Raw genomic sequence first — 23,508 nt, 5'->3', positions numbered from 1 at the left:
CCCCATGGACTGCAGCCCACCAGGCTCCTCCGTCCATGGGATTTTCCAGGCAAGAGTACTGGAGTGGGGTGCCATTGCCTTAGTGGAATAAATCTAAAGGACAAAAAGAACTGCAAAAGAATATTAGATCAATTTGAATGACCATAATTGTAATTATAATAACAATATTGCTGTTATTCAGACACTCTGTGGCACGTATTTCAGATAAGTGAATATTCAGACAGGTGAATACGTATGATGATGTCATTGAGCATGAGAAATGTCATCATGGGAGAAAGAAGATACACATGTGAAAAGAACAAGATTACGTAAAAACCTTGACAGGCACCTTAATATTGTTTTTGTTTTGTTTTTTACTGTAGTATAATTGACTTACAATATTATATTAACTTCAGGTGTACAACATAGTATCTCAGTATTTTTCTACATTACAAAATGATCACCACAGTAAGTCTGCCTTCAACTTGTCACCATGAAAAGTTGCTATAATATTGTTAACTCTATTCTTTTTGCATTACATCACATTACACCCTTGTGACTTATTTTGTTACTGGAAGTTTATACCTCTTAATCCCTGTAACTTATTTCCCTTAAATCCTCACTTCTCTCCTCTCTGGCAACCACCAATTTATTCTCTGTTTCTATGAGTCTGTTTCTGTTTTGTTATGGTTGTTTTTGTTAGGTTTGTTTTCTGTGTGTTTATATTTCTTCTGTTTGTTTTTTTCTGTTTTGTTATGTTTGTTTTTCAGATTTCACATATAAATGAAGTTATGATATTTGTCTTTCTCTGAGTTATTTCATTTAGCATAATAGTCTTTATGGCTATCCATATTATCACAAAGGGCAAGATTTCATTATTTTTTATAGCTGAGTAGTATTCCATTAAAACAATCTGTATCTATCTATCTATCTATATATATATATATACACACATATATATATACATGTATCTGTGTGTATATATATATATATGGTTGCTTCCATATCTTGGCTATAGTAAATAATGCTGCAATGAGCATAAGAGAACATATGTCTTTTTAAATTAGTGTTCTTGTTTTCTTCAGAAAAATACCCAGAAGTGGAATTGTTGGATCATATAGCAGTTCTATTTTTAATTTTTTTAGGAACCTGCATACTGTTTTCCATAGCAGCTGCACCAATTTACATTCCTACTAATAGTGCATGAGGGTGTCATTTTCTCAGCCTCCTCACCAATGTCATTCTGACAGGTGACAAAGGAATCTGACATTCCTTTCAGGTGTCTGTTGGCCAACTGACATATGTCTGTATGTCTTCTTTGGAGTGTTTCTATTCAGGTCCTCTGCTTAGTTTTTAATCAGATGGGTTTTTGATGTTGAATTGTATGAGTTCTTTGTATATTTTGTATATTAACTCCTTATCAAATATATCATTTGCAAATATCTTCTCCCATTCTGTAGGTTGTCTTTTTGTTTTGTTGATAGTTTCCATCACCACACAAATGTTTTTCAGTTTGGTGCAGTCCAATTTCTTTTTGTTTAGCATTTTTTTTTTGGGGGGGGGGGGGCTTTCATTCCCGTAGTCTAAGGAGATGTATACAAATCATACATTGCTAAGCCCAGTGTCAAAGGGTATTTTCCCTATGTTTTCTACTAAGAGTTTTATGGTTTCAGGTCTTACATTTAAGTCTTTAATCCTTCTGAGTTTATTTTTTATATAAGAAAGTATCTATAATTCAGTTTAATTGTTTTACATATAGCTGTCCAGTTGTGCAAACACCATTTATTGAAGAGGCTGACCTTTCCCAATTGTATAGTCTTGCCTCCTTTGTCATAGATTAATGGATCATATAAGCAGAGGTTTATTTCTGGATTCTCTATTTTATTTCATTGATCTCTCTGTCTCTGTTTTGCTGAGGTGCCATACCTCACTGATTAGTGTAGCTTTGTAGAATAGTTTGAAGTCAGAGAATATGATGCCTGCAACTTTGTTCTTTCTTCTCAAGATTGTCTTGGCTATCTGTACAAATTTTAGAAGTATTTATTTTAGTTCTATGAAAAATGCCATTTATATAGGGAGGGATTGCATTTGAATTTGTAGATTGCCTTGGGTAATATGGTCATTTTGGCAATATTAATTCTTTCAATCCAAGAAGATGATTTGTTTTTCCATCTTTTTGTGTCATCTTCAACTTCCTTTGTCAGTGTCTTGTAATTTTCTGAGTACAGGCCTTTTACCTCATTAGTTAGATTTATTCCTAAGCATTTTATTCTTTTGATACAATTGTAAATTGGATTGTTTTCTTACATTCTTTTTCTGATGGTTCATTGTTTATAGAAATGCAGGTTTATTTACATTAATTTCGTATCCTGAAACTTTACTGAATTTAGTATCATATCACGTGTAAACAGTGACACATATTTCTTTTCCATTTGAAGTATTTACTTTCTTGTCTGATTTCTGTGGCTAGGATTTCTAAGGTGTAAAAGGATTTCCAAATTTGAAAGTGTCAAGAGTGAGCATCCTTGTCTTGCTTCTCATCTTAGAGGAAATGCTTTCACGTTTTCACCATTTATTAATGATATGGTCTGTAGGTTTGTCCAACGTAGTCTTTATTTTGTTGAGGTGTGTTCCCTCTATACCCACTTTGTTGACCTTTTTTATAATAAATTTATGTTTAATTTGTCAGAAGCCTTTTCTGCATCTACTGAGATGATCGTATGATTTTTATTCTTCAATTTGTTATGCGGTAGATCACACTGATTTATGGTTATTGAACTACCCATCCTTCCATTCCTGGGATAAATCTAACTTGATCATGGTGTATGATCTTTTTAATTTATTGTTGAATTCGTTTTGCTCGTATTTTATTGAAGATTTTTCCATCCTTGTTCACCAGTGATATTGGCCTGTAATTTTCTTTTTGAGGGGTGTCTTTGTCTGGTTTTGGTACCAGTGTTCTGCCAGCCTCATAGAATGAATTCAGTTTTTTGGAATATTTTGAAAAGCATAGATGCTGACTCTTAAAATGTATTGTAGAGTTCTGTGATGCCATCTGGTCCTACACTTTCGTTTGTTGGCAGTTTTTTTTTAATACTGACTCAGTTTCAGTGCTGATAATTGATCTGTTCATATTTTCTATCTTCCTGATACAGTCTTAGAAGATTATAAGTTTCTAGGAATTTATGTATTTCCTCTAGGTTGTCCATTTTACTGACACAAAATTTGTCATAGTAATCTCTTATGAATGATCCTTTGTATTTCTGTGCATGAGTTGTAACATCCCTTTCATTTTTAATTTTATTTATTTGGGCCCTCTCCCTTATTTTCTTGATGAGTCTGGCCAAAGGTTTTTCTTGTTTCTTGAGGTAGATGTATATCATTATATACTTCCCTCTTAGAATTGCTTTGGCTGTGTCCCATAGATGCTAGATCATTGTATTTCCATTTTCATTTGTCTCCAGGCATTTTTTAATTTCTTCTTTGATTTCTTTAGCATACTGTTTCAACTCCACATATTTGTGTTTTTTTGCAGTTGTTTTTTTTTCCTTGTGGTTGATATCTAGTATCATACTGTAGTGGTTATAAAGGGTGCTTGATATGGTTTCAGTGTTTTTAAACTTGCTGAGACTTATTTTCTAGCCTAGCATGTGATCTGATCTGGAGAATATTCCATGTGCATGTGCATGTGAAAAGAATGTGTATTCTGCTGCTTTTGAGTGGAATGTTCTCTATATATATACATATATAGATAGAGAGAGGAGAAGGCAATGGCACCCCACTCCAGTACTCTTGCCTGGAAAATCCCATGGATGGAGGAGCCTGGAAGGCTGCAGTCCATGGGGTTGCTGAGGGTCGGACACGACTGAGCGACTTCACTTTCACTTTTTACTTTCATGCATTGGAGAAGGAAATGGCAACCCACTCCAGTGTTCTTGCCTGGAGAATCCCAGGGACAGGGGAGCCTGGTGGGCTGCCGTCTCTGGGGTCGCACAGAGTCAGACACGACTGAAGTGACTTAGTAGTAGTAATAGAGAGAGAGAGAGGGAGAGAGAGAGAGAGAGATAATATTATATATATCAATTAAGTTCATCTGGTCAATGTGTCATTTAAGGTCAATGTTTCCTTACTGGTAGTTTTCTGTCTGGATGATCTATCCGTTGACTTAAGTGAAATGTTAAAGTCTCCTTCTATTCTCTCCCTTAATGTTTGTTAATATTTATTTGCTATATGTATTTATGTGCTTAATTGGCTTCCCTGGTGAATCATTGGTGAAGAATCTACCTGAAAATTTAGGAGATGTGGATTCAATCCTTGGATTGAGAAGATTCCCTGGAGAAGGAAATGGCAACCCACTCCAATATTCTTGCTGGGAAATCCCATGGACAGAGGGACTATAGTCCATGGGGTTACAAAAGAGTCGGTCACAATTTAGCAACTAAATGATAGCAACATCATGTTGGATAAATACCTATTTGCATTTATTATCTTTTTGTTGGGTTGATTCCCTTAACACTATGTAATGTCTTTCTTTGTATCTTGTTGCAGTCTTTGTTTTAAAGTTTATTTTGTCTAAGTACTGCTACTCCAGCTTTCTTTTGATTTCCATTTGCATGGTGTACCTTTTTCCCTTGTGTCACTTTCAGTGTGTATGTATTTCTAGATATGAAATGAATCTCTTGTAGGCAGCAGGGATGTAGGTCTTGTCTTATTTTATCCATTCAGTCACTCTTTGTCTTTTGTAGGAGTGTTTAGTCTATTTTCATTTAATTATTGATAGACATGTCCTTACTGCCATTTTGTTAATGGTTTTCTGATTGTTTTTGTAGTTCTCCTTTATTCCTTTTCTTCCCTTGCAATCTTCCCTTGTGATTTGATGACTGTCTTTAGTGTTTATTTGGATTCTTTTCTCTTTATTATTGTGTGTGTGTGTTTATTTTAGGCTTTTGATTTGTGGTTACCATGAAATTTATATATAACATCTTTATGTATGGGTATTGATTTTAAGTTCATTATTTCTTAAGCTTGAATGCATTTTAACAGACTTACATTTTTTACTCCTTTGCTCCCACATTTTTGACAACACATTGTACATCATTTTATTTCAGGTATTACTTATCTCCTTATTACAGAGAAAGACGATTTATTACTTTTGTCTTTTTGCCTTCCTACTGAGCTTTGTAAGTGTTTTGATCCACTACCTTTCCTATATTTTGCCTTTTCCAGTGAGGTTTTTCCAGTCATAGCCTTTTTTTAAGTTTCTATTTGTGGCCTTTTCTTTTCCACTTAGAGAAATCCTTTCAACATTTCTTGTAAAGTTGTCTTAGTGGTGATGAACTCCTTTAGCTTATGATTGTCTTTTAAAACTTTCCTTCAATTCTGAATGATACCTTACCAGATAGATTATTTTGGGTGACAGATTTTTTTCCTCCATTTCAACACTTGAATATATCATGTCATTTACTTCTGCCCTGTAAATTTTCTGCTAAAAAGTCAGCTGAGAGTGTTATTAGAGTCTTCTTGTTTATAACTAGTTGCTTTTCTCTTGCTGCTTTTAAGATTCCCTCTTTATATTTAATTTTGGTATTTTAATTATAATATGTCTTGCTGTGTACCCTCTGTCCTTCCTGTACATGGATGTCTGTTTCCCTTCCAAGGTTAGGAAATTTTTCAGCTAGTATATCTTCAAATATACCATCTTCCCCCTTTTTCTCTCTGTTCTCTTTCTGGGACCTTTAGTGTGTTTATTAGTGTGTTTTATGTTGCCCCAGGGGTCTGTTAAATTATCCTTATTTTTTTTAAATTCTTTTTTTTGGTTTGTTTTTTCTGTTCAGCTTGGAATTTCCACTGCTCTATCTTCCAGTTCCCTGATCCTTTCCTCCACATCACCTAATCTACTGTTGATTCCTTCTGGAGTATTTTTTTATTCAGTTATTGTATTCCTCAGCTGTTTGGTTCTTCTTTATATTTTCTAAATCTTTGTTAAACTTCTCACTAGGCTCGTCCATTTTATTTTCCCAAGCTCATTAAACGTCTTTATGATCATCATCTTAAACTTGATGGTGGGAGATTGCTCTTTTCCACTTTGCTTAGTTCTTCTGGGGTTTGGTCTTGTTTTTTCATTTAGGGCATATTCTACATCTCCTCATTTTCTATATTTGTTTTATGTATTAGGTAGTTCAGTTATGTTTCTCAATCTTGGAAAAGTCACATTGTGCAAAGTTGCCTTTGCAGCCCAGCAGCATACTAGCCTCTTGTTACAAGGTCTGTATGTTCTAGTGATGCCTCCTATGTGGGTTGCATGGGCTCTTTTGTTGTGACAGTCAACTACTGTGGATGTGCTGGCAGGCAGGCTGGCTGTCATCCCTGTTAGCAGCCAGGCCCTGCCACACGCAGTGGCCGATGGCCCACTGTGGACAAGGTCGGATCCCAGTGGAGTTGGCCACGTGGCTCAGGGCGGGGGTTGGGGAATGGGCCCAGGCTGTGCCAGTCCACTGATGGACAGAGTTGTTAACAGCTTAGTTTTGAATTGGAAGTATCAATATGAACTCATGATATGATTATTAAAAATGCTTTGCTGACTCTGCTAAAAAATACCAAAATGACAGCAATAAGCATTCCTAACACCAGATCATGGTTTCTAAATGCCACTTCTAACTAAAAAGAAACTAACACTTCTTGAAGTTATAGATAAATCAAGAATGGAGCAGGGATATGTATAAGATGACTGAAAAAATTACCAGTAGCAGTTACTGGAAAGCAAGAAAACTATCAAAGACTGCTTGGGTTGTGTCAGAACATCGCAAGAGCCAACTTGAAAAGGCCAAGGAAGGACCGTGTGTACATCAATAAATATAGTCCTTTTCTACATGAAGTGTGTATACATGTGTGCATGCTAAGTCACTTCTGTCATGTCCTAACTCTGTGCAGTCCCACGGACTGTAGCCCACCAGGCTCCTCTGTCCATGGTATTCTCTAAGCAAGAATGCTGGAGTGGGTTGCTGTGCCATCCAGGGGATCTTCCCGACCCAGAGATAAAACCTGCATCTCCTGCATTGCAGGCAGATTCCTTACTGCTGAGCCACTGAGAAAGCCCTTACATGAAGTGTACTTCAAAGTAACCAAACAATTAAAGAGAAGTTTATTTTTAGAACTATTCTAGCTAATAATTGAGGAAGAAATCATAGAATTAAAATGGTGCTGTTTTGCACTTTAATGAATTAGCATTGCATCATGATCATCAGTCAGAGAAGGCAATGGCACCCTACTCCAGTACTCTTGCCTGGAAAATCCCATGGACGGAGGAGCCTGGTCGGCTGCAGTCCATGCTAAGGGTTGGACACGACTGAGTGACTCCACTTTCACTTTTCACTTTCATGCATTGGAGAAGGAAATGGCAACCCATTCCAGTGTTCTTGCCTGGAGAATCCCAGGGACTGGGTAGCCTGGTGGGCTGCCATCTGTGGGGTTGCACAGAGTCAGACACGACTGAAATGACTTAGCAGCATGATCATCAGTGGCCAATAACACAGAATAAGATAGAGAACCAGGTATTATGTATCTCTAGGTGGAAATACAGTTTCACCCATGAGGGGCTTTTGTCAAAAAAAAAAAAAAAGGAAAGGAAGAAGGAAATTGAATGGGAATTTTATTAAGTCTTCTACATAAATCTGCCAAGATAAGAAATACAGGGGACAGAGGAACATGTAAAACAAAACTATAGGGATACAATAAGCAAAAATTCAGACTGTGGGAACAAAAGAAGAAGTGGCTCGGCTTTTTGATTAACAACAACAGCAACATGAAAACTGCAAGGGACAAGTGTGGGGAGAAGCTACAGATTAAGAGATGACTGCAGGAGACATCAATCAGGTGCAGTGCGTGTGCCTTATTTGCACATCTTGGTTAAAAGAAACTATGAAAATATATATTCACAAGTACACAAGCATATCAGTGAAAGTGAAACTGCTCAGTCATGTCCAACTCTTTGCAACCCTATGGACTGTAGCCTACCAGGCTCCTCTGTCCATGGAATTTTCCAGGCAAGAGCACTGGAGTGGGTTGCCATTAAACAATTACAGAAGGATGAACACCAACTGAATATTTAAAGACATTAAGGAATTGTTGTTTTCTCTGTTTAGATGCAGTAGTGGTATTGTGAGTGTGTCAGTGTGTGTTTACTTTGACTCCCTGTCTTTTAGAGGTGTACACTGAAATTACATGATGGCTAGGATGTGCTTCAAGATAATACAAGGGAGCAGATGGGAATGAATGGGCATAAAGATAAAGCAAGATTAGTCATGAACTGATCATTGCCAAAGCTGAGTGATGAATACTCAAGGGTTCATCAAGCTATGACTTTTATAAAATTCTCCTGAAAAGTTTGGGAACAAAATACTTTCTAAAAAGAAACAACTTGGGACCGTGCTCTAGCTACCATTAGCATTAGCACCATGCTCTTCGGTAGACCTCTTTCCTAAGGAGAAGCGCCTCTGCTCTCTCCTCTTTTTCCTTTGCCTCTTTCTTGTTGCTTATCTTGTCATTGCCTCCACGTTGAGTCCACTATAGAGCAGTCAGAGCACATAACCAGAATGTAAGATAATGGGAGCTTAACAAACTGAGGTCACCTTGGGATGTCCTACATTGCACCTCAGATAATCTTCCGGAATTATCATCCTCCTGGGGTTGTCTCATCTGTTCAATTAATAGTGAGAATATTGATGCTCACAGTTTATACTCCTGTTATTGTGAACTGCTGGTTTATTGTCTATCTCTAATTACAATGCGCTTTCGTAAGAATCTCCCTACCTATTTAAAACAGCTGTTTGAAGCTAGGATCCAAGGACACAGAGGGAAGAGAGAGGGAGGGGCCTCTTTTATTATCAGTGAGTAAATTGGCATTGGTCATCACTCTTGTCTTCTTTTAACTATAGGTATTTATCAAAGTGCTGGATAATAATGATAACGGCCCAGAATTCTCTCAGCCAAATTACGACGTGACCATTTCTGAGGATGTGCTTCCAGATACAGAAATCCTGCAGATTGAAGCCACAGACAGAGATGAGAAGCACAAGCTGAGCTACACTGTCCACAGCAGCATCGACTCCATCAGCATGAGGAAGTTCCGCATAGACCCCAGCACCGGCGTCCTCTACACGGCCGAGAGGCTGGACCACGAGGCACAAGACAAGCACATCCTGCACATAATGGTAGGACCAGCCTGCTTAATGCTCTCCTAGCAGAAGCACCTTCTTAAGGCGCACGCCTTAGCCTCCAGGCGGGCAGGGCCCTTGAATTTTGTAAGTAGTAGTAAATTTGATCTTTTCACAGCAGGGTTGCCTTCATTCTTGCCTTTTTACTTCAGACGGGAATCACTGTTGTTAGATACTGACTCCCTATTTTTGCCAAACTGAAATTTAGACAAATTGTACAGTAAAGGCTCATGACAGCCTGACTCGAAAGGGAAGTAACAGACCGTGTTTCCATAAATCTCCGAGGCTGTGGTACTGGTTCGTGTCCAGAAGATTTGGTGGAAATTTTAAAAGAAGTTCCCTGAGAAGATAATCACAGGGTAATCCTTTATTTGACCTGTACAGTCCTTAGTCCTTAGAAGCATTTAGAGGACTGATTTATTACTTATTGCACTGGCATTGGACCTAGCGATAAATACTGGCTCACAAAAGAGATCTCAGAACTCACCTGAGAAGCCTGGAGAAATAAGTCTAAATTTGGGTTCATAGGGTCTCCAAATTGTGTAGAAGTCGCTTTCATTATAAAGCAAAGTTCGACGAGTTTGCATAAATGAGAAGAGTCGCTTTCATTATAAAGCAAAGTTCGACGAGTTTGCATAAATGAGAAGTAAAGATTAGTAAGAAAACACCCTTGTTTATGACCTAAAACCTGTCCCTTTAACTATCCAAGAGCCCCCTGGGAAATTTCACAGCTACTCCCTATCAGAGGCCCCTGAGTTCCTTAAGACTGGGTAGGAGGGCAGAGACTAAATTTCTGTACTGATTGACTCCAAGATGCACTAAGATGCTGTCAATTCCCAAGCAGCTGAAGTAATGTTCCAGTAAGTGCTGCTCTTTCTTTCCAAGTCTGGAAACCTCTCTGAGCAAGAGGAAAGCTGAGTGCCGTGGTGCTGGCTGTGGTTGCCAGCTGAGAGTGCGGGGAACGGAGGAGGGACTCGGGTTCATCAGATGCATTCCTCTGGCTGCTCATTCATGCGTTCATTGAACAGATATTTCTCCAGCACCCACTGTGTATTACATTCCGTTCTAGACACTGAGGATATAAAAGAGACAAAGTCCTTGCACCCTTGGACATTCGATTGGAAAAGACCTAGATTTCAATAATCCCAAAGTACAGAGTCCAGCGTGGTCCTTAGTGGGGCAGGCTGGTCGATAGACAGGGAACTTAGCATGCTAACTGGCTAGCGTTTACATGTATCTCTTCAGGAACAGAAATCCCCTCCCAGCGACTAACACCATTCTCCAAGCCATGTCTGTTCATTCTTTCCTTAAATAACTCAGAGTTCAGTGTGCTCACCCTGTATCATTTATCATTTATGTAACTGAGTGTTTAGAGCAAACAACTCCTTTATACTGCCTTTCTCCAAGCTAAGCCCTTTTAGTCATTTTGCTCAACTCCCTTCAGGTACTATTTTTGAAAACCCCTTCCCCTTATATGTAAAGGTAGGGTAAGGGATAGGGCCTTTCTTGGTAGATTTTCTAATTTCTTCAAATCTCTCTGAAGTTAGGGGATCTATACCTGAACGCAAAAAAAAAAGCACACATTGGATTAATGCTGCATACAATTATAGCAAAATCATGTGTTATAGAATTGATTAGTTGCAAGCTTCTGCCACAGGACTGGAAAAGGTCAGTTTTCATTCCAATCCCAAAGAAAGGCAATGCCAAAGAATGTTGAAACTACCGCACAAGTGCCCTCCTCTCACACGCTCAACACCTGCTGGACCATCAAAAAAGCAAGCGAGTTCCAGAAAAACTTCTACTTCTGCTTTATTGACTACACCAAAGTAGACTGGTTTGACTATGTGGATCACAGCAAACTGTGGAAAATTCGGAAAGAGATGGGAATACCAGACCACCTGACCTGCCTCCTGAGAAATCTGTCTGCAGCTCAGGAACCAACAGTTAGAACTGGACATGGAAAAAAGGACTGGTTCAAAATTGGGAAAGGAGTACATCAAGGCTGTATATTGTCACTCTGCTGATTGAACTTATATGCAGAGTACATCATGCGAAAAGCTGGCCTGGATGAAGCATAAGCTGGAATCAAGATTGCTGGGAAAAATATCAATAACCTCAGATATGCAGATGACACCACCCTTATGGCAGAAAGTGAAGAAGAACTAAAGAGCCTCTTGATGAAAGTGAAAGAGGAGAGTGAAAAGGCTGCCTTAAAACTCAACATTAAGAAAAGTAAGATCATGGCATCTGGTCCCATCATTTCATGGCAAATAGATGGGGAAACAATGGAAACAATGACAGACTTTATTTTCTTGGGCTCCAAAATCACTGCAGATGGTGATTGCAGCCATGAAATTAAGACATTTGCTCCTTGGAGGAAAAGCTATGACCAACCTAGACAGCATATTAAAAAGCAGAGACATTACTTTTCCAATAAAGGTCCATCTAGTCAAAGCTATATTTTTTCCAATAGTCATGTATGGATGTGAGAGTTGGACTATAAAGAAAGCTGAACACCGAAGAATTGATGCTTTTGAACTGTGGTATTGGAGAAGACTTGAGAGTCTGTTGGACTGCAAGGAGATCCAACCAGTCCATCCTAAAGGAAATCAATCCTGAATATTCATTGGAAGGACTGATGCTGAAGCTGAAACTCCAATACTTTGGCCACCTGATGTGAAGAACTGACTTGCTGGAAAAGACCCTGATGCTGGGGAAGATTGAAGTCGGGAGGAGAAGGGGATGACAGAGGATGAGATGGTTGGATGGCATTACTGACTCGACGGACATGAGTTTTACTAAGCTCTGGGAGTTGGTGAGGGACAGGGAAGCCTGGTCTCCTGCAGTCCATGGGATTGCAAAGAGTCGAGCATGACTGAGCAACTGAACTGAACTAAGCTCCTGCCATATGCAAACCAGGGAGAACTGTAAAGCAGTCAGGCAAGGTTCTTTGGTATTTCACAGTGTGGGGGTGTCACATTTTAGAAATTAAGATTGGTTCATCTTCCCAGTGGTTAGGGTTCTCTCTTAGCTCTGGACCTTTATTTACGTTGGTTCCTCTTGCCTGAAATATATGCCACACACCACCTCCCCCAGCATTTTTCCACTTCTACTTGGTTTTATAAGCTAGGCTACATTCTTCTTACTGCTTACTCATATTTTGGCATTTATCTTTTTGCCTTTTATCTGACTACTTACTTGTTTGCATTCCCTAGTCAACTACTGAGGGTGGGAACTGTTGAAACACCTGGGGCCATCTTGGGGCTTAAGAGATAATAGATGATAATAAATGTTTGTTGAATGAATGAATGAATGACAGTGCCTACATTGCATTCATTACTTCCACATGTCAGTTTCCCCTTTAGAAGAGCCGCCATCCACCGTTCCATTAGCAACTGTTGAGGCAAATTACAGAGGGCTGGGTGAGGGAGACCAGAGGAAAGCGCTGTGTTTGAGATATTCAGGCTTCAGTTCCGGCCTGAACCGGACACAGGCCAGAGGCCAGGCATAATGCTGAGCAATACAGCGTGGCCTCAGCTCTCACCGTGTTCATAGTCGATGTCCCCACTTGCTGGAAGCACGGTTAGTTACTGAGAACCTACTCGGCCTGGGAACGGGTCAAGCACTTTCCGTGCATGATTTCATTTTGATTTCACTGTAGGCACAGCCATGTGAATTCTTTGCAACTTAAAGATTTTAGTCCTATTGCTTCTTGTATTTTGCCTCAAGGTCAGAGATCAGGAGTTTCCTTATCGAAGAAACTTGGCCCGAGTCATTGTGAATGTGGAAGATGCTAACGATCACAGCCCTTATTTTACCAACCCACTCTATGAAGCGTCCGTGTTTGAATCGGCTGCTCTGGGATCAGCTGTACTGCAGGTGACGGCTCTGGACAAAGACAAAGGGGAAAATGCAGAACTCATGTATACCATAGAAGCAGGTGAGAGCTGTTGCAGACAGCAGCATCATGCATGGCACTGGACCCTCAGGAGTATTTATCACCGTGTAAAATTCTCATAGTTACCACTGGCATGTCTCCAAATGGATTTTTTGGCCAAGCAACTGCCCTATTTGCTCAGTGATGGTGTATTAAGTTCTTGGCATTTCAGTAATATGTTTTCCATCATTGACAGCAAAGAAAGAGTTTCCTTTTATTGTGTTCAATCTCAGATTTTTCTGGAATGGAGAAGAGAGGAGACTGCATAATAAACTCTGTGGCTTTTTCTGATGGGTCAACAAGCCCATGGCCTCAGACTGAAATAACCAAAGCCTCCCATCATAGGAGGGCTGCCAGACAGTTCTGTGAATTGAAGCTTAAAGATCATTGTTTTCTTGTCAGCAGGTGGGCTGTGGGCTGTGGACTTCAAAAATGCCCACACTCCGCACACCCCAGTTAGTACAGACTCCCTTCATTGGAGGTGGTATGAGTAGCATGGTAGTGGGTAAGGACCCAACAGCCTGCTCAACCTGACAGAGAAATAAATACAGGCTCTTGTGTTGTTAAAACTTAAGAGTATTTTAAAAAGTCAATTTTAATATCTAGAAGGCAAGACCGTGGTTTACTGATGGTCTGAAGATGGACACTTAGAAAACACTTATGATAGAAGAGATGAATGTCCAAGCAAGGAGAGGACCGTAAGCCTAAAAATTACACAGATCCTTTTTCTGCTCAATTTTCTCTTTCCCTGTTTTGTCTTTTTTGAACATTCAGGCCACATATTTCCAAAGTGTTCTGCAACATTATGTCTGCCGTGCATAATGCCAAATGCTGTCTCCTTTCATGCTAGCACTGGAAACACTTCTTTCTCTTGATTTATATAAGGAACATTTTTGAGAGTGGTTGAATTAAAATATGAATGCTACAATGACAACTTTGGACTAAAAAGTTTTAGGAAAAAAGCTAACAATCTTCTTTAAAAATAGCCCCTCTATTGAATGACAATATAAAACTATTTCCTGTATTAGACACTGACATTTTACATGAGACTGTGTAAACTCTATACCAAAAAAAAAGGACATGGGTTCATAATAGCCAGGTGCCCCAAGAGAATTTGTCCATTTCTTTTCCAATTTTCCATAGAGTTTCCTTTCACCCTAAAGCTTGACAGTGCGTGTGTGCGTAGATGTGTGCTAAATCACTTCAGTCGTGTGCAACTATGTGCCCCTGTGGACTGTAGCCCGCCAGTCTCCTCTGTCCATGGGACTCTCCAGCAAGAACGCTGGAGTGGGGAGCTGTGTCCTCCTCCAGGGGATCTTCCTGACCCAGGGATCAAGCCCACGTCTCCCATGTCTCCTGCGTTGGCAGGCGGCTTCCTTACCACTAGTGCCACCTGGGAAGGCCAGGCCTGACAGTACTTTTTTTTAAACGCTATTTTGCATTTCTTGTTTATCACAGGCCATTTTAATTATTTTGTTATTCATTCCTTGTTCCTTTAGTTTCACAAATAATATAGGGAAACTTAAAAAAATAAATATTTAAATACTGCCACAGGAAATGTGGCAATTCAGTAACTCTCTATATTCATTCTGCAGTTCTCCCCTAATCATATGTGTTTTTTTCTTTTCTCCTCATTCATTTATGCATATACCTTCTTTTATGTCATTGTAATCATTTAGGTATATGGTTTTAGTTCTACTTTGCTTAACATCTTCTAAGCATTTGTCCGTGTGTCTACTTGTTTTTTATATTTGTCATTAGGGATACTACTTCTCCTCTCAGATAACCAGACAATTTCAAAACCAATTTGGGGGTTCTCAAAGAGTAATTTAAGGGTAATTTACCATCCAGCTGAAAGTTCTGTGTTGTTTATCTTTCAGCTTCCAAAGACTGTAGCCGAGTGCTAATCATAGAGAAATAATTCAGTCATTTCTTCAATTAAAGCTAGGCAGAAAAATTTTTTTTTCCATTAAAATTTCTTTTCTACAGAAAACTTGAATTTCCAGAAAACCCAAGGCATGCTATGTATCTCAAAGAATAAACTTTGATTAGATGTATAAAAAGCTAATGAGAATTACAGGACAGACCGACCTATGCTTGACCTGGATTGGTTCTGGTTAAGCCAAGTTTCTTTGCAGATCATGGTAAAAGACAGGCAGATCCCAGCTAGTTCAGGAGTTTGAAGCAAATAACAAGAGTTTGGTGTAAAGTATTGTTGTTATTCACTAAGTCATGCCCAACTCAACTCATTTAAGTACTCTCACAAAGCTCAATAAGGAAGATTTCACTCTCTTTATTGGTGGTTCGTATTTAAGGCTTCCCTGGTGGCTCAATGATAAAGAATCTGCCTACCAATGCATGAGACACACAGACTTGGGTTCCATGCCTGGGTCAGGAAGATCCCCTGGAGAAGGAAGTGGCAGCCCACTCAGGATTCTTGCCTGGAAGATGCCATGGACAGAGGAGCCTGGTGGGCTGCAGTCCGTGGGGTCACAGAGAGTCGGACATGACTCAGTGAGTAAACATCAGCAATGCATTTCCTGTCCCCCGACTGGCCTGAAGTAACTACTGAAGCTTTTTTTTTTTTTATTATTAATTTGGCTGCACCAAGTCTCAGTTGTATCCTGAGGGATCTTTCATTGTGGCATGTGGGATCTAGTTCCCCAGCCAGGGATCAAACCTGGGCCCCTGCCTTGGGAGCTCAGAATCCCAGCTACAGGATCTCCAAGGAAGTCCCTGAAGCTTTTTGTTTTTACCCAAAGGACTGAGGTAGAATCAAGGGCAGAACTTCAGGTCTTATATTTAGTTCAGGGTTGACGTTTGGTGCCAGCAGTGGTTTATGAGTGGCTTGGAAAGAGGGCAGTACAGGAGAGACCAGGACTAGGAAAGAGCTAAATTACGATGGGAGGGAGCGTATTAGACCCCAAGATGGATACAGATGGAAAGTTAATCTTTTTTGAGTCTACCTCTCTCGGTCATTCAACAAATATTTATTGAGCTCCTTTTTTGTGCCAGGCACTGTGCTATATACCAGATTCATAATGGTAGGTAATGTCAGCACAGGTTTTGCCCAGTTGCCGAAAGTCTATAAGAAGCCATGCCGTTGTTACTGCTGAGTCACTAAATCGTGTCTGACTCTTTGAAACCCCATGATGTCACCCACCAGGTTCCTCTGGCCCTGGGCTTTCTTAGGAGGAATAATGGTGTGGGTTACCATTTCCTTGTCTAGGGAATCTCCCCGATCCAGGGATAGAACCCACATCTCCTGCATTGGCATAGATTCCAAGAAAACAAGCAGAGATTAGCTTCCAAAGGTTGAAGTAGAGCAGAAGAGAGTAAGCAGGAAGTGGATTCCAAGTAAGCAGGACAGTGCGCTGAAGAGAGAGAGAGACAAAGCAGCCACTGGACAGCATCCTGGGGCGGGGTACCAAGGAGATCAATAGCCACAGGACCGCAGAGGGGAACAGAGCTACTCAGGGTCAAAGGCTGGGCCTCTTTCATCCCTGCCATGTGTATCTTGCTGTTATGTCCTGAGCCTGGAAGAAGAAAGGTCTCACATAAAGGAAGAAAAGTCTCACATGAAAACTCCACATGGGGCCCCGTAATGAGGATGTAGCATTCAGGCCTACATGTCATGTATCTCTCTGTTTGCCTCCCCTGAGATGCTGAAGTAAAATGATTCCTGCCTTCTTGTGAGGGTCTGTGAATCAAATATTGGAGCACACTCAATTCCACAGTACCATTCATTGAAAATTTGCAAGCTTGTTCCTGAGCTCATTGGCCTTCTTGTTGTCATCCTGAAATGGTCATGTTCAGGTGGCATGTCCACATTTGGGGTCAGAATCAAATTCTTTACCTCTGTTAGATTTGCTCCCTGTCGAGAAATAAACAAACATACAAATAGACTTCACAGGAACATGACATTTTTGTTTTCAGACTTGGAAAAGTTTAATTAACAAGTACGTAGTAAGGAGTGTGTAAATAGCTGTATTTATTGTATATTTTGACTCTTGTGACCCCATAGATTGTAGCTCACCAGGTTCCTCTGTCCATGGGATTTCCCAGGCAGGAACACTGGAGTGGGTTGCCATTTCCTACTCCAGGGGATCTTCCTGAGTCAGGGATCGAACCCATGTCTCCTATATTGGCTGGCAGATTCTTTACCACTGAGCCACCAGGGAAGCTCCATATTTCAATAAGCACTGTACTTACCTGCCTTCTCAATCCTGGAGCCTATTGTCATGATAATGACATTTAAACTCTCTGTATGTTGCCATGCTATAGAACTTCAAAAAGTAAGAAAAACTCAGATATATTTGAATAACCTAGATTTTTAACTTGTGATGTAAAAGAGTTGGGGACCCAGAAGTATGTGTGTTGTTTGAGAAGTAGGGGAAAGCCCCAAGAGAGGCAAAAAGCCATTTGGTGAAGGATGCTACTCCCCACTGTTCATGACCTGTGAGCCGCGTTCTTGGTGCTCTTTGCGTTTTGTGTTCCGCACTCTCTCCTCCCCTTTCCTCACCCTCCACAGTCCCGGATGTCACCCCTGCCTGTCTCAGAGGCAGGCCTCTCAGCTTCCACAGTGTCAGGGGTCAGAGTGCACAGCGGGCTACAGCCTCTCAGTCTCCTGAGGTTTATGCCTCAAGTTCTTGGTTTCAGTGCCACTTCTTATGAACCCTTCTGTACTTCACCAGAAACCTCTCAAAAGTTTAGCAAATAGAATGGCTACCAATTGAAACAAGTGCCTTGTCATTTTTTATGTCCACTGTTACATCCATGTGTGCATGTGTGTGTGTGTGTGTTGGCGTGTAAGGGATTCGGAAAAAAATTCTCACAGCTTACAAAGCAAATGATGACTTGAGAAGAATTCTCCATGCCTGAGCAGCAAACCCCCTCCCGCTCCCCTAAGTACTGTTGGGAATGAAGTTGATCCTGAGGATATGAAACAATACCAATTCCATGCAGCAAAACTTACCTTTGGAATAATCTTAAACCAAATGATTATGTGATACTGTTCTGACACGATTCCTACGACCTTCTTTCTTACAGCATAGAGCATGGAATTGTGGCACTGATTTCGGGATAAATGCCTTTTTACCAGTGTGACTGGCATGTGCCAGCCCAATCTGGGAATAAGAAAGTCCTAAGCATTCTTACTAGAAAAGTCTTTCCTACAAACTCTTATTTCCCAATTTGAAACTACATAAGTGCTGGGCTGTTTTTGAAGATACTAATCTGAAATTCACAATGTACTGGAAAATTCATTTCAAAGTCTTTTGAATATCCTTTTAGGGAAGTCTCTCTTTATTTCAGGATAAGGTGGAGTGAAAACAAATAATTGCTTCTATTTGCCATGCTATGTAAAGTAGCCTCAAGATGAAGAGTTACTCTTCAGAAAATGACCCACTTGAACTCATTTTCTTGTTGATTTCTCTATTGCAGGGAATACTGGGAACACATTTAAGATTGAACCAGTCCTGGGTATCATCACAGTTTCCAAAGAGCCAGACATGACGACAATGGGTCAGTTTGTCCTGTCAGTCAAAGTCACGGACCAGGGTTCCCCACCGATGTCTGCCACCGCCATCGTGCGCATTTCTGTCACCATGTCTGATAATTCTAACCCCAGGTTCACTCACAAAGACTACCAAGCAGAAGTGAATGAAAATGTTGATGTTGGAACATCTGTCATTCTAATCTCTGCCATCAGTCAATCCACTCTCATTTATGAAGTGAAAGATGGAAATGTTGATGGGATCTTCACCATAAACCCCTATTCTGGAGTCATCACCACTCGGAAGGCGCTGGATTACGAGCGGACTTCCTCTTATCAGCTCATTGTCCAGGCCACCAACATGGCAGGAATGGCTTCCAATGTCACAGTCAACATTCAGATTGTTGATGAAAACGACAATGCGCCAGTTTTTCTCTTTTCTCAGTATTCGGGCAGCCTCAGCGAGGCAGCCCCCATCAATAGCATTGTCAGGAGCTTGGATAACAGCCCCCTGGTGATTCGAGCCACTGATGCCGACAGCAACCGGAATGCTCTGCTTGTGTATCAGATTGTGGAGTCCACAGCCAAGAAGTTCTTCACAGTGGACTCCAGCACAGGGGCGATCAGAACAATCGCCAGCCTGGACCACGAGGCCATCGCCCATTTCCATTTTCACGTGCATGTGAGAGACAGTGGTAGCCCTCAGCTGACCGCGGAGAGTCCCGTTGAAGTCACCATAGAGGTCACGGACGTGAATGACAACCCACCTGTGTTCACTCAGGCTGTGTTCGAGACTATCTTACTTCTACCGACCTATGTCGGAGTGGAGGTTCTGAAAGTTAGTGCCGTGGATCCTGACTCCGAGGTACCCCCTGAACTGACGTACAGCCTAATGGAAGGCAGCTTGGATCATTTCTTAATTGACTCAAATAGTGGAGTGCTCACCGTGAAAAACAACAACCTCTCCAAAGATCACTACATGCTGATAGTGAAGGTGTCTGATGGAAAGTTCTACAGTACATCGATGGTTACCATCTTGGTTAAAGAAGCCATGGACAGTGGCCTCCACTTTACTCAAAACTTTTACTCCACCTCCATCTCAGAGAACAACACTAACATAACCAAAGTTGCTATTGTCAATGCAGTTGGAAATCGCCTTAATGAGCCCTTAAAATATAGCATCTTAAACCCAGGAAACAAGTTCAAGATAAAATCTACCTCAGGGGTCATTCAGACCACCGGAGTCCCCTTTGACCGTGAGGAGCAGGAGTTATATGAGCTGGTGGTGGAAGCCAGCCGAGAGCTTGACCATCTACGGGTGGCGAGGGTGGTGGTCAGGGTTAGCATTGAAGACATAAACGACAACTCTCCAGTCTTTGTGGGTCTCCCTTACTACGCTGCCGTACAGGTGGATGCTGAGCCTGGCACTCTGATTTACCGAGTGACGGCCATTGACAAAGACAAAGGTGCAAATGGAGAAGTGACCTACGTCCTACAGGATGACTATGGCCACTTCGAAATTAACCCTAATTCAGGCAATGTTATTTTAAAAGAAGCATTCAACTCAGACTTGTCCAACATTGAGTATGGAGTCACCATCCTAGCCAGAGATGGTGGAAAACCCTCTTTGTCCACATCCGTGGAACTTCCCATCACTATTGTCAACAAAGCAATGCCTGTGTTTGATAAGCCCTTTTATACAGCATCTGTCAATGAAGATATTGCCATGGATACCCCCATTCTAAGCATCAACGCCACCAGTCCAGAAGGGCAAGGCATCATATATATCATTATTGATGGGGATCTGTATAAACAATTTAACATTGACTTTGACACTGGGGTCCTGAAAGTCATTAGCCCTTTGGATTATGAAATGACATCAGTTTACAAGTTGACAGTAAGAGCCAGTGATGCGCTTACTGGGGCCAGGGCTGAAGTTACCATTGACCTGCTTGTTAACGATGTGAATGACAACCCCCCTATTTTCGGTCAACCCACATACAATACAACATTATCAGAAGCGTCCCTCATCGGGACACCTGTTTTACAAGTTGTGTCTACTGATGCAGACTCAGGAAACAATAAAATGGTCCATTATCAGATTGTCCAGGATACTTACAACAGTACGGATTATTTTCACATAGACAGCGCAAGTGGCTTGATCCTGACGGCGCGGATGCTGGACCACGAGTCAGTGCAACACTGCACTTTGAAAGTCAGAGCCACAGATAATGGCTTCCCATCACTGAGCAGCGAGGTCCTGGTTCATATCTATATCTCAGACGTAAATGACAACCCTCCAGTCTTTAATCAGCTCATTTATGAGTCATATGTGAGTGAATTAGCCCCCCGGGGCCATTTTGTAACCTGTGTGCAAGCCTCTGATGCAGACAGCTCTGACTTTGACCGGTTGGAATACAGCATTTTATCTGGGAATGACCGGACGAGCTTTCTGATGGACAGCAAGAGTGGCATCATTACACTGTCCAACCACCGCAAGCAGCGGATGGAGCCTCTGTACAGTCTCAACGTGTCGGTCTCTGATGGGTTGTTCACGAGCACCGCCCAAGTGCATATCAGGGTCCTTGGAGCCAACCTGTACAGCCCTGCCTTTTCACAGAGCACCTATGTAGCTGAGGTGAGAGAGAACGCAGCCGCTGGGACAAAGGTAATCCACGTTCGAGCCACAGATGGGGATCCGGGGATGTATGGGCAGATCAGCTATGCCATCATCAATGACTTTGCAAAGGATAGATTCCTCATAGATGGCAATGGACAGGTCACCACAACAGAAAGACTCGATAGGGAAAACCCTCTGGAAGGAGACATCAGTATTTTTTTGAGGGCCCTCGATGGCGGGGGAAGAACAACTTTCTGTACGGTGCGGGTGATTGTAGTGGATGAAAATGACAATGCCCCCCAGTTCTTGACAGTGGAATACAGAGCCAGCGTCAGGGCAGATGTTGGGCGGGGCCACCTGGTCACACAGGTCCAAGCCATGGACCCAGATGATGGCGCAAATGCAAGGATTACTTACTCCCTCTATAGTGAGGCCTCGGTCTCAGTGGCTGACCTCCTGGAAATTGACCCTGACAATGGCTGGATGGTCACCAAGGGCCATTTTAACCAGCTGAAGAACACAGTGCTGTCCTTCTTTGTCAAAGCAGTGGACGGGGGCATCCCAGTGAAGCACTCCCTCATTCCTGTCTATATCCACGTCTTACCCCCTGAAACATCCGTGCCCTCCTTTACCCAGTCTCAGTATTCCTTCACCGTGTCAGAAGATACAGCCATTGGGAGCACGGTGGATACCCTGAGGATTTTGCCCACTCAGAAGGTCACATTCAGCACAGTTAATGGGGAGCGGCTGGAAAATAACAAAGGCAATGTCTTCATCATAGAACAGGAAACAGGCACGATCAAGCTGGACAAGCGTCTTGACCACGAGGTCAGCCCCGCTTTCCACTTCAAAGTGGCAGCCACTATGCCCCTGGACAAAGTAGACGCTGTGTTCACGGTGGATGTAGACGTCAAGGTACTGGATCTGAATGACAACAAGCCGGTCTTTGAAACTTCAAACTATGAGACAATCATCATGGAAGGGATGCCCGTGGGCACCAAACTAACACAGGTGAGAGCCATGGATGTGGACTGGGGAGCCAACGGGCAGGTCACCTACTCCCTCCACTCGGATTCCCAGCCCGAGAAGGTGATGGAAGCGTTCAGCATCGACAGCAACACAGGCTGGATCAGTACCCTGAAGGACCTGGATCATGAGACAGACCCCATGTTCACCTTCTCCGTGGTGGCCTCCGACCTCGGGGAAGCCTTCTCTCTTTCTTCCACGGCACTGGTGTCTGTCAGGGTGACAGATATAAATGACAACACTCCAGTCTTTGCCCACGAGGTGTACCGAGGGAATGTGAAGGAGAGTGACCCTCCAGGCGAGGTGGTAGCCGTCCTCAGCACGTGGGACAGAGACACGTCTGACATCAATCGCCAAGTGAGCTACCATATTACAGGTAAGGCTGCCACCCTCGATGTTCACTCTATGCTTTGCTTCCTAAAGAAAGATGGAAGGTGACAGGGGGCGGGCTTCCCCAGTGGCTCAGTGGTAGAGAATCCACCTGCAGTGCAGGAGCCACAGAAGACACAGATTCGACCCCAGGGTCAGGAAGATCCACTGGAGGAGGGTGTGGCAATCCACTCCAGTGTTCTTGCCTGGAGAATCCTACGACAGAGTCTGGCGGACTACAGTCCATGGGGTCCCACAGAGTCAGACATGACTGAAGCGACAGCACACACACATGCACAGCAGAGGGGTAAGATTAGGGGAGAAAGACGTGAGATGAGGGTTTGAGGAGTTATCTTACCTCTCTGGGGCTGAGACAACTCAGTTCTTTAGTTGTTACTAACTCAGCCAGATTTTGCAGTTCATTAGTTTGCTTGTGACCAGAGAAGGCAATGGCAACCCACTCCAGTACTCTTGCCTGGAAAATCCCATGGACGGAGGAGCCTGGAAGGCTGCAGTCCATGGGGTCACGAAGAGTCTGACACGACTGAGCGACTTCAGTTTCACTTTTCACTCTTATGCACTGGAGAAGGAAATGGCAACCCACTCCAGTGTTCTTGCCTGGAGAATCCCAGGGGCAGTGGAGCCTGGTGGGCTGCCGTCTATGGGGTTGCACAGAGTCAGACACTACTGAAGCGACTTAGCAGCAGTAGCAGCAGAAGTTTGCTTGTGACAGATGACCCAGTTTGATAGTCAATTTTTATCATTTGAAAAAAAGTCCAACTTTGCTGGCAGTCCAGTGGCTAAGACTCCTTGCTTCCAGTTTAAGGGACACAAGTTCGGTCCCCAGTCAGGGAACTAAGATCCCACATGC

General features: G+C 42.1%; 1 protein-coding gene across 2 annotated transcripts in view; it reads left to right on the top strand.

The window, feature by feature from the left end:
• FAT3 (FAT atypical cadherin 3) overlaps positions 1 to 23,508 on the top strand; it is a 641,657-nt gene that overhangs the window by 501,320 nt on the left and 116,829 nt on the right. For both annotated transcript variants that reach the window (XM_061405994.1, XM_061405993.1), the window contains exons 7-9: positions 8,913 to 9,188; positions 12,921 to 13,131; positions 18,571 to 22,644. In XM_061405994.1, the coding sequence (XP_061261978.1) occupies positions 8,913 to 9,188; positions 12,921 to 13,131; positions 18,571 to 22,644 (4,561 nt within the window). The remainder of the gene's footprint in view (positions 1 to 8,912; positions 9,189 to 12,920; positions 13,132 to 18,570; positions 22,645 to 23,508) is intronic.

The sequence above is a fragment of the Bos javanicus genome, chromosome 29, assembly GCF_032452875.1.
Source record: "Bos javanicus breed banteng chromosome 29, ARS-OSU_banteng_1.0, whole genome shotgun sequence".
In the NCBI taxonomy this organism is placed as follows: Eukaryota; Metazoa; Chordata; class Mammalia; order Artiodactyla; family Bovidae; genus Bos; species Bos javanicus.
This window is presented reverse-complemented; position numbering and strand designations above follow the sequence as displayed.